Source organism: Episyrphus balteatus, chromosome 3 (assembly GCF_945859705.1).
Source record: "Episyrphus balteatus chromosome 3, idEpiBalt1.1, whole genome shotgun sequence".
Taxonomy (NCBI): Eukaryota; Metazoa; Arthropoda; class Insecta; order Diptera; family Syrphidae; genus Episyrphus; species Episyrphus balteatus.
In genome coordinates, this window is record NC_079136.1 from 65903403 (window position 1) to 65915287 (window position 11885).

The following is an 11885-nucleotide window of genomic DNA, read 5'->3' on the forward strand; positions in this document are numbered from 1 at the left end:
TTTATGCATTTTATTTAAATTTTGATCTGAGATCCAATATTGTGTTGCATTTAAAAAACTTACCTTACACATTTTTTATTAATAATGTGCTCATTAAAAAAAAAATATGTCTTACCTACTATTTAAATCCATAATACCATAGGCTATACAAAAAAATTCAGTCTTTATATTATAATTTATATATACATACACACATGCGTGTGTATGTATATTTGTTTTAAATTAAAATAAAGTGTGATTAAAGAAAATATTAATTTTATTTTGTCTTTGTGGTTGTGTATTTTGGCACAGATGAATGAAATAGATACATTTGCAATAAGAAGATTGTGTCGTCAAGAGCCAGCTCAGCATTGGATAGTGTTTTTATGCGAGCTTTTACTTTCTCGAGAATTTCTCGTTCAGGAGGTGTTAATGTTTCTAAAATCTGAAAAAAAAAAAATCAATAAAAAAGAAAAATATTTCAGTCTGATTTGTCAGATATAATTCAGTCGAGGCGAGGAAGAAGACTTAAATACAATAATCAAGTATCAAGATAAGTGAAATAAAGGTCATTGATCTTTAGACGGGAAAAGAGCTTCTTGGTATTTCAGAAATACATTGAACAAAAATTGTTACTTCCGCGCTAAATTAGTCTAATTAAATTTTAAGCGACAGATGCTATTATTTTCTGGGTTTAGGCTTTCAACAATTCAATGAATAGACTTAACATCATGTGGGTAAGGTAGTTTTTTGTGTTCGATTCGAAAATTAAGAAAAATAGTCCTTAATTTATTACGAAAAATTAAAAAAAAAAAAGAAATTATTCTTACTTTAAAATTTTTTTTTTAATTTTGTGTTTGAATTTATTTAAAAAATAAGCTATCATTCAAGCTTTTTAATGGTTATGACTTTAAATACTAAGCAAACACCTTCAAACTTTAGGTCTTAGACTTTCAAAGAAGCAAAATTCGATTTTGTTTCATTATAAGGAATTCGTAGAGAGTAAAATGTTTTTATTGAACAGAAACTCATACAAATTAAAAAAAAAATTCAGTAGTAGTTCGTTGACGTTTTATTTCATTGCATTTTGATTTGTATAAAGCTTTTATTTCATGAGCAAGCAAAAGGGTTATGACCACCCTTAAAATGTATTACAACACAAAACAGTGCGTGCGTTAGGAAAACAGGAGATGAAAGAGGAGATACCGGCGCACATTGGTTTTAAACTTTTGAACATCACAATGAGAGGGAAAGCATTCTACATTCTTGTTGTGCGGCTGAAGAACGAGTCTCTATATCATGGTGAACTGATCTGCATTCTATACAATTAAAAAAACTATGTGATGGCACTCTCAACTTCACCGAGTTTTTGATCATAAATATACATTTTATAAAAAAAATTTCTATAACTCGAAAATGTTGTATGGGAGTTACATAATTTAAGCGAGATATTAAAAAAAAATTCATGTGTGCAATTCACACGTGCATGAAGTGAAAATTTTCCTGAAGAATAAAGCTATTCTTAAATTTTTACTACTTTTTGGACTTCTGCATCATAATGCATCATGCATTATGGACTACATAATCACATTGGAATGCAAACAAAGTTATTTTAAGTATAATTTCTTTCTCGTGTTTCCATTTTTCTAAATGATTTTCTAGATTTTTCCTCGGCTCTCATTTATTGTATGAACATTTGTGTGAGGATTTAAGGAGACAATAATTCCAACTTTCACATTCAGAACGATACGCTTCAACAGTACACGTAAAATAAAATGATGTGATCATTTCTTTTTGAATTGCTAAAAAACCGGTTGTTTAAAAGCAAATGGAAATATCTATGAGTATGGATGAGTTTTGGTACATTCATGTCAAGTGTAATCTCGAATTACTAAAAAAAATACTCTTTCGTCTAAATTTTCTCGGAATTACTATATTTCAACAGGAGTACATTTTTGATTCTATTTAATTCAAATATTGACCAGCAAGACTTCTCAAGGCATAATTTGTTTAAAGTCTAACTTATTAAACTTACCTCTGCAATATATTCCTCCGATTCACCTCGTTCCTTCATAGTTTCCACAATGCTGTCCAATTTTTGTGATTTCTCTATAAGCCTCTTATTTTCAGACTTTTCATAATTCGATCGAGTTATCGCATTAAACAAAGCTTTAAAACATATATCAAGAAGCATTTTCACCACCTGCAAACAAAGACAAACAAATAATATAAGTAAAAATAGTTACCAACTAATCAATCAGGACAACAAACCTGTTTATGCTTAACATGAAACAAATAGAAAGCCTTAGCTGGTCCACTTCCACCACCACCTGCTTTCCGAATAGTTTTAATTTGTGTGAATTGTTCTTGAAAGAGATTGTAAGCAAGAAGTTTAGCTTCCTTTGCTGGAATCATAGCTTCTTTTTGTATTTCTTCTTGTTCAATAAATTTCTTCATTTTTATCACTCGAAATATTCTCGAGGCCTTCGAACCAAAACGCTCTGTGATAACATTCTCAATACAAGCTAAGGCTAGTTGTTGAAAAGCATGTTCCATCTCAACAATATATTGACCACCACCCATTTCACCGATCCGCCTGATGAATCCTAAACTATCATCAGCTGAAGAAGGAAAGGAATAAGTTCATGAAATTTTTAAAGTTATTCGGAGATTTTACCTATAAGCATAACATATTGATCAAGATACTTCATCAATTCCAAATTATTGGACTTTTTCTCGATTGCTTGTTTTATTTCGACAAACGTAAAAGGATTTGAAGATTGCTTCTGCCATGGATCAGTCCTTTCGTACATCTGTTTCAGAATATATCTAAAGCATTCCCCAGCACTGGCTCCGTGTTTGCGTTCTATCGCCGAGATCATGATGGTATCTCGGAAGTCTTGATGGAACCGAGCAAAGTTTACTTGCCAATAAATTCCTAGAAAATACAAAAAGTAAGATGATGACTATGTCTAATAGGGTGACCGCAACTCTCATGGACATTTTTTGTTGTCGAATTCTTTTCAGGGGAACCCCATAGGATGTTCAGCCTTTGCAGACTTTAAGATAGCCTAAAATTCAGGATAATGCTAAATGGTGCAAGTGGTGCTCAAAGTTCTAAAAATCTCTGTTTTTTCACTGTTTTGTAAAAAAAAAAAATTAGCTCTAGCTCCCAAAAAGATGGGCTATTTTCACTTTTTATATATTAAATTAAAGGTAATGTTTTTATACATAATTCAGATGCTAAATTAGTTAAGTATTACTTAAAAAATCTATATTGTGTTCAATTTAACAATGAAACATTCTTTGTTATAGATTGATGTAATTTTAAATACAATAAAAGCACAAGGGCAGAAAATAATTAACTTTGTAGATTCAAAATCAGTTTTTTATTCAAGAAGAAAATATTTATTTGAAATGTTGAAACAATGGGGAATTTAGCGTTCTATAAAAGTAATGGGCCAAATTCATAGTTCTGTCATAAACTGTGATTTTATCGTTAAGAAAAACTGACAATTCATAGACATTAGCTGTGTTTTTTTTGGCATTGCTATCGGTATCCACAGTTGGAGTATGATGTATTACTTGTATTAAAAAATGAACACACAACTACTAAGAAGAATAGAAGCTAAATCCAGTTTCGGATAGAAATTTTACAAAATTTATTAGTTTCTTTTGTCCCTTTTCTTGGTGCGTGCATAAAAATCTTAGTTCAACGTTGAAATTTGGGAAATCGTAATGCGGAAAGCTTTGCCAAACAAACACAGCTGATTTGGACCCACCTCTTAACCAATTTTCTAAAGAAAGAAGTTGCTTCTAACCTGTGTTATAACTTAAGTTAGATTCTGCAAAATGGGTTTTGACACCGATTCTTAAAACAGTGGAATTTGTATAAGGAGTTGCTATACCTGTTTTGTTGGGAGGTAATTTTGACTGTTAGTTGGTATCAAGCACTGGACCTCAAATAGATATTTTTAAAAGGTTTCAAAATGTATGGTCAAAAACGGATTCTAAAAGAATATTAATAAACACCTTTTTGTACTGACCTAAGTTTCAAACAAACTCTTTCGGATAAGTGCATTGAAGCAAGGTGTTGCCAACAAACTTTTAGGTTTAGCCAATTTATTTTTACAGGATGTAAAAATTCTTCAACAATCTCGATTTAATAACCTGTTCGAAAAGATTGGTCTGCAGATCAAGTATCAAACATTACTAAATTCTGAAAATAAGAAACTGGACCTATGAAGTTGAATTATACCTTTTTTTATAATGGTAGGATCAAAGATTGCAGTGTTGTAAATATTTCTGCTTAACTTTTGATCTTTAGCTGCGTTCCTTTGGGAATATTTATCTACTGCTTAGTACTTAAAGCAGTTTTGAACTACTTTAGAGTAGTTTTAAGTACTAAGCAGTAGATAAATGTTCCCAAAGGAACGCAGCTTTTAAATATCCTGTTGAGAAAAAAAAAAGTTTTTTTAAATAAAAAAAGTGGCCATTTTGATTAATTTGAAGAATGTTTTGTCCAAAGGTCCAGAGAAGTAATATATAAATCCTTAAGTGGTAATCCGGCGCTCAAAACGCCGCGTGGTTCACGGAGTTTCATTTTTACTTGATTTGATATAACATACGAATTAAATTCAATACTTTGCGTATTGTATACTTTATATTGTTTTGAAAGATGGTTTAGTGTCAAAAATCAACTTAATTTTAAGAGCCCCCGCACACTACAGACTTTTTATCGGCCGATAGTTTAGTCGGGTTGGGCTCCTAGTGTGCACACAGGCAGGCGACTAAATAGTCGGCTGGGTAAGAAATATTTTAGTTTGAAGGCAATTGTGTAGCAAAACAAACTATTTTTTCGATCAAACAAACTTTTTGATCGGCCGATACTTAATCATTGTAGTGTGCGCACTTTCATACATTTTCATACTGATTAAGAGACCGACTAAACTGTCGGCCGATAGAAAGTTTGTAGTGTGCGGGGGCTCTAAAATCTCGAAGATACTCGCATAACTCTATTACCTCAATGTATTGATAATTCACATGAGTTAACTTGAGTTAACACGGTAGAAGTGAATTAATTTTTTTTTTTTTCAAAGGTCAGAAATATCAGAGAGTTGGAACGGCAAATACTGTAATACTATGGGTTGTATGTACAAATAAAAATTTTTTAACAATTTTCGTTTTTTGAAAATATGTAACAATATCTTATAAGCGATCATTTAGTGGAAGTGTCAACGTATTTTTTATGGTTTGCATACGGTGAGAACTCTCAATAAATAGGGACAAATGATGAATTTATAAGTTAAATTAGTGACGGCAGTAAGGATGGGAAAAACCGGCCGGTTTAAACCGGTTTCGGTTTGTTTGCTTCGGTCAACCGGTTTTTTTTTTCAATTTTTTTGTCCTCACGGTTTATCCGGTTTTACAAAAAAAAAACCGGAAGAAAAAAAAAACGTCGAACAAAAAAAAGATCCGACGAGACAAATAACTGAAAACCTTCAAAACTTTCATTCCCTCTCTCAACTAACCATATAATTATACATTTTCATTCATATTCAGCTTTAAGAATTCCTCAAAACTCCTACTAAGAGTGAGTTAAGAACTCTTATAACAAAATCAAACTAAAAAAAGCTTTGCTTAGGGATTTTCTTCGAAGAGCTTTATTTTCTTCTTCACCATTATCGACGATAGTCATGATCTCGGATGGGGTCACAACTCTCCCACTCTACTGTTTCACACTACGGCTCCGCATGTGGGGTTCGCCGGAAGAGCTTTTTTTTGGTTGACAAATTAGGTTAAATTTTTTTTACTGTCAAATCAAGCAAAAAAACCGAAAACCGGTTTTTGTACTAACAACCGCCATCCCTAGACGGCAGAAAGAATCTAATACAACAATAATCATTTTTATAAAAAAAAAAACAAAACAAAAACAAAACCGGCTTCTATGGATCGATCGATTTATGGGTTTTCCATGGATTATCTAGTCAGAACTTGACAAAATTGAAATGGGACCACACTGCATGCATCAGCAAAAAGAATTATCAAAAGTGTTTCACCTAGTCTAAAGGTGCGAGGTTACAAAAACTTTTGGAAGTCGGTTAAAAATGAAATAGAAACAGAATATACCCACCTATAACTACTGCTAGTTGTATGGAATCAGATTTGGTAAAACGGGTCTTGAAAGTAGGCCAATTTTGAAACTTTGATTTCTATAAAAAAAACTTTTTGAATAGTGAAATCGAACAAGGCATTCGATTTTTTCTGCCCTGTTCGATTTCACTAGTCAAAAAGTTTTTTTTTTTATAGAAATCAAAGTATATTTTTCTAATGGTTTTTTTGTGCGCTGAGCTCGAAAATCAGAAAAATTCTATCACATCACGTTTTGGACATAATTACCATCCCAAAAATCAGAAAAAGAGTGTTTGGGACGTTCAAAATTCAATATCTCAAAAACTTTGCACGTTAGAGCTATTCTAGTGCTTGATTCAAACTAAAAAGGTCAATGACCATTAGAAAAGTATAATTTGGTTTCTATGGAAAATTATTTCTCGCCAATGTTACTGTCATTTACGGAATATCTTGAGTCGATGGAGATTTCTATCAAACAAGACCCTAAAAGTTTTTGGAAATTCGTCAATTCAAAAAAAAAGTCTGACGGCTATCCAGTAAACTTTAATTATAACAATAATATCTTAAAAAGTACTATTGAGATCTCTGACGCGTTTGCAAATAACTTTAGTCAATCTTTTATTGATACCCCCATCGATATAGATATAGATTACTTCCATTATTTACGTGATTACCCCCAAGTTACATTTAACAGTATTCCAGTTGAGCTCGATAAGATCTCACACTGTCTTTCACTTCTTCATGATGATTGCTCTCTGGGACCTGATGGAATTCCTCCGATAGTTTTGAAAAACTGTAGATCCGTTTTAGCTCTCCCTCTTCAACACATTTTCGTATTATCTCTTAAATCGGGTATATTTCCAAACATATGGAAAAGCGCATATATTACTCCTGTTTTTAAAAAGGGAGATAAAGCCCACATAACTAACTATAGGCCAATATCTAAACTTTCATGTATTCCAAAGCTTTTTGAGCAAGTTATTTGTGATAGTTTAACGTTCTACTGTAAAAATATTATTTGTAATCAACAACATGGTTTCATGCTAAAAAGATCAACGGTTACGAATCTACTTTCATTTTTGCAAAATTGCTCCTTCGCTTTAGAAAGTGGACAGGAACTCGACTGCATTTATACAGACTATTCTAAGGCTTTTGATCAACTTTCTCATGACATCATAAAATTTAAATTAAAAATGTTTGGTTTTCCTATAAGTTTTATCACTTGGATTTCTTCTTACCTTAAAAATAGATCATATCAGGTGAAATTCAGAGGGACCTTCTCAAAATCGTTCATTGCCAAATCGGGCGTCCCGCAAGGTAGTCACCTGGGACCTCTTCTTTTTATTTTAGCTATTAATGACGTACCGTTATGTTTACGTAAGAGTGAAATTCTTATTTTCGCAGATGATATGAAAATTTACAAAAGCATTAGCTCTGTGAATGACCGCATATCCTTGCAAGATGATCTTGATAGATTTGCTATTCGGTGTACAAGGAACGGTTTAAATCTCAACCCGACTAAGTGTCAGACGATGACCTTTTCAAAGAAAAAAACTCCTAGTCTGTATGATTATAAGATATCTCATCACACTTTACTCCGTGTGCATAGCTTTAAAGACCTTGGTGTTAACTTTAACTCCAACCTCGATTTCTCAGAGCACATAAACCTGATTGTAAACAAGGCCAATTCTATGTTAGGTTTTGTCAAGCGTTGGTCGAAAGAGTTTAGGGACCCTTACGTTACATTAGCTCTTTACAACTGCTTAGTTCGCCCCCACTTAGAATACGCATCTCAAGTTTGGACACCTTTTTACAGCATCCATATAGAAAGAATAGAATCAGTCCAACGTAATTTTATTCGTTTTGCCTTAAAAGGCTTACCATGGACGGACCCTTTTAACCTTCCTTCCTATGAGCATCGAATCAATTTACTGCAGATCCAAACCTTGTCTCAAAGGAGAGTAAATAACGACCTTGTATTTATTCATCAACTTATAACGGGTGTAATTGATGGCCCGGATCTGCTTAATTCTATTAATTTTAACTACCGGAGAGGTGCTTATAACTTTCGTAGCTTAGATTTAATAAAATTACCCCAACACCGTACTAATTATGGTATGCATGTGCCCTTAACTCGCATGTGTAAGCTTGTAAATTTGAATACTAATCTGTTTGATTTTAATATTAATAAAACTAGTCTGAAAAAAATACTAAAAACCAGTGTACCACGCTCATAAACTTTTTTTTTGTATTTATGTTCAATGTTTACTGATTCTTTTCTCATTTAATGTCTTTATACCTAATTGTATGTACATATGTATATTGAATTATTTTTTTATCAACACTCTTGACTATTAAAACATTTTTGTTTTAAAATTTTGACACTTTCTGAAAATTAAACATGAAATATTAAATTTATTTTTTTGTTCATTTTAAATTTTTTTTATTTTGCACAGATATAATAAATGCTTGTACTAAGCAGTCCCAATCTTTGACCTTCCTTTGATATTCGTATTACCATTCTCTTTACTTATTTAGTTCTTTTTAATTTGTTTTTACCTTCAAAAAACACTAAAAAGTGCCGATACGATAATCATCCGCAAATGACTTCGTACTCGGTGAAAATGGACCCCAGCGCGTGCGGTATCTGGGGGGGAAAGAGGCGTGGGAATATAAAAAAGAAACAAAAGTATAGTTTTTCCACAAAATCTTTAAAAAACGGTTTTCAGCTAAATAATTGCATTCCAAACTTTTCAAAAATCGAAAATTTTTTCGGTAACTTTTTTGATTGAAAAATAGGTTATTTTTTCAAATTAAATTCGTCAAAAATCCAAAAATTAAATTTTTGCTCAAAAAACATTTTTAATAGATAGAAAACATAACAAAGTAATTTTTAACCGAGTTTTGTTAAAATCCAACTATTTTTGTAAAAGATAAAAATAAAAAATCAAAAAATCGTATTTTTGCATTTTTTTCAATATTTTTGAGGTTATATAAAAAAATTGTTTGAGTAAAAGTTGTAGACATTTACACTACCTACAACTTTTGCATTTGACTTTTTTCGATAGGACGACTAATTTTGACAGAAATCGTAAAAAACCATGATTTTTGACACCCACCCCACTTTTTCGCCCACTCACCCCCTTTCCCCCAATTTTTTTGTGGGCAATTTATTTTTCCCCTTTCATATACCATTTATTCTAAATTTTCTCACCACCCTTATGCTGCTAATAACTTGTTCAACTTTTGCCTTCTGAAAACCGGATTGGCACTGGTCTAGTAGGGCATTAAGATAAGACACTTTTAAATTTAATGCATTTTCAAAAATTTCCTACTTTCAAAAATTCTTTACCTTCAATGACTTTGAGTATGGCTTTTCAGGCTTTTTTTAAAAATAATCTTATTTCAAAAGTGCTCTACTCTCTAAATATAAATTACACCGGCACACAAAAAAAAAAGTGTCATGAACCAGAAACCAGACCTATCTTTCTATATGTTTTTGGGCACGCTGAATCCGAATTTCAAGTCCGTTTGGCCTTGTCACCCTCCAGTTTTGAGTAATATGCAAAAAACTCAAAAAAAGGTAGTTTTTGGGGTCTTTTTTACACTTTTCTCAAAACTGGAGGGTGACCGGGCAAAACGGACTTGAAATTCGGATTCAGCGGTCCCAAAAACATATAGAAAGATAGGTCTGGTTTCTGGTTCATACAACTTTTTTTTTTGTGTGCTAGCACTGTCGCGACATGTCGCTGTCATACCCGGCACACAAAAAAAAAAGTTTCATGTACCACGAAGCAGACCTATCTTTCTATATGTTTTTGGGACCGCTGAATCCGATTTTCAAGTCCGTTTTGCCCGGTCACCCTTCAGTTTTGAGAAAAATGCAAAAAACTACAAAAAAGTCATAAAAATTCAAACAAAATGCACTCACAGCTCAAAACTGGAGGGTGATGGGGCCAAACGGACTTCAAATTCGGATTCAGCGTGCCCAAAAACATATAGAAAGATAGGTCTGGTTTCTGGTTCATGACACTTTTTTTTTTTTGTGCGCCGGTGTTATTTTCAAAATAGGGAATTTTAAAATAAGATGTTTTCAAACTAGGGATTTTTAAGGTAGAGCATTTTTATTTTAAGGTTGCCCATCAATGCCCCCCTCCTCCCTGGCTACGGGCCAGCATAGAAAGTTTCATTGTTAACATATAAATACGTACAAAGTGAAAATAGCCTAATCTTTTTGGGAGCTAGAGCTAATTTTCTTTTCAAAACAGTGAAAAAAAAACAGATTTCTAGAATTTTAAGCTAGTGTCGGCACCATTTAGTCTTATCAAATCGAGCTGAAATTAAGGCTATCTACAAAGGCTAAACATTTTATGGGGTTCCCCCGACCAAATTTCGAAAATCGATTTCAAGCGGTCACTCTAATTCTACTAAAGACAATCTTACCAGCATCTTTAAGTGGAACCGTTTGTCCAGAGTGTAGTTGTTGAATTGCCGCCAAATCGATGTCTGGAGGAATGAAGACATCGTACGGCTCAATGTGAAGTTTAGGAATCAACTCTGAATCACCTTCCTGTTGCTGAAGGAGTGGCAATTTAATCAGATAATTGTCACCAATCATTGTAATCATTGAATCACGATACGTCTCGAGTTTATCTTTGTTGTCAGTGTTTGAGAAGCATCTCAAAATAACATGCGAAGTAGTTTGGCTGCCAGATTGAAGGAGTTCTTCAACTATGGAAGCTCCAATAGTTCCGTACTTAGTTTGAGCTAAATGAACATATCGGGAATATCGTAAAATATATAGAATTTCATCACGTCGAATTGAGTATTCAGCGATAGTTGGATTTAAGTCGGATGGTTTGAATGTGACTAATTGAAATTTTATTAAAACAGCGAGGGCATTTGTTACCTAAAGCATACAAAATTATTGAACAAAGTTGTAAACATCGTTTATGTATTTTATTTAAAAAGAAAAAAACAAACCTCTCTTCGTGTTAATTTTGTTGACTTGACAATGTTCGATAGACTCCGAGAGATTGCATCGAATAAACAATCGGATACTTTTTGTACGGTTACACCGAAACATTGTTTTATTATAACAGAACTTAATTTACCATAATTTATAGACATTTTTTTAACTAAAAATTAATTAAAAGTTAATCGAAAAAATGTAAACAATATACAAATTACTACCGCAAAATTGCAATGCACCGCACGTGAAATTTGTGACATTTGTAATGTCAATTATTTTGACATTTGGAAACATTGTGGTGTGAACTTAAAAAAATGAACGTATTCAGTGAGGTTTGTTAAAATTGAACATGTGCAAGTTGAAGTATGCAAGTTTTGTTTGCAAGTTTGTAGAATGAATTTAAAAATGTAGAAATAATAGGGGTATTCACGATTCGTTGCAAATGGTCTTTTATCGTATAAGTGCAAAAATTTAACGTCTGTATCGAGAACTGTCAGATGAAAGAAAAAAAAGATGGCTTCCTAAGTTTTTGACAGCTGGCCTATATAAAAATTGTTGTTGTTAACAAATTTGTTTTGGAAATTGTTGTTGCTTTTGACTTTGAAAAATAAAACGCCAGAAAACTTATTACTCCATTTTGTAAAATTTCGAATGTAATGATATTACCTTCTCCTAGTGCTAAAAGTCAATTTTACCACCGAATTCAGAAGATAAAAGCTGCTGAACCTTGGATTAAATATTTGTACAACTGGCCCTTATACCATATGTAATGAACGTACATGATATTTTTTGTTTCTTCAAG

The 11885-nt window shown here is 32.5% G+C and overlaps 1 protein-coding gene across 1 annotated transcript; it reads right to left on the reverse strand.

Moving 5' to 3' along the window:
- Positions 1–238: 238 nt before the first annotated feature.
- LOC129915592 (DNA-directed RNA polymerase III subunit RPC3) lies at positions 239–11388 on the reverse strand. Its single transcript, XM_055995204.1, has 7 exons — positions 11305–11388; positions 11095–11249; positions 10555–11020; positions 2657–2917; positions 2251–2600; positions 2015–2182; positions 239–424 (listed from the first exon to the last, which is right to left on the reverse strand). The coding sequence occupies exons 1-7, from the start codon at positions 11375–11377 to the stop codon at positions 257–259; spliced, it is 1641 nt and encodes a 546-aa protein (XP_055851179.1). The 5' UTR covers positions 11378–11388; the 3' UTR covers positions 239–256.
- Positions 11389–11885: the final 497 nt, after the last annotated feature.

Coding starts and splice junctions, on each gene's coding strand:
- LOC129915592 (XM_055995204.1), bottom strand. CDS start 11,377: ATGTTTCCAAATGTCAAAATAATTGACATTACAAATGTCACAAATTTC. Junction 11,021..11,094: donor CAAAATTAACACGAAGAGAG/GTTTGTTTTTTT, acceptor TGTATGCTTTAG/GTAACAAATGCCCTCGCTGT. Junction 425..2,014: donor CGGAGGAATATATTGCAGAG/GTAAGTTTAATA, acceptor TTTTTTTTTCAG/ATTTTAGAAACATTAACACC.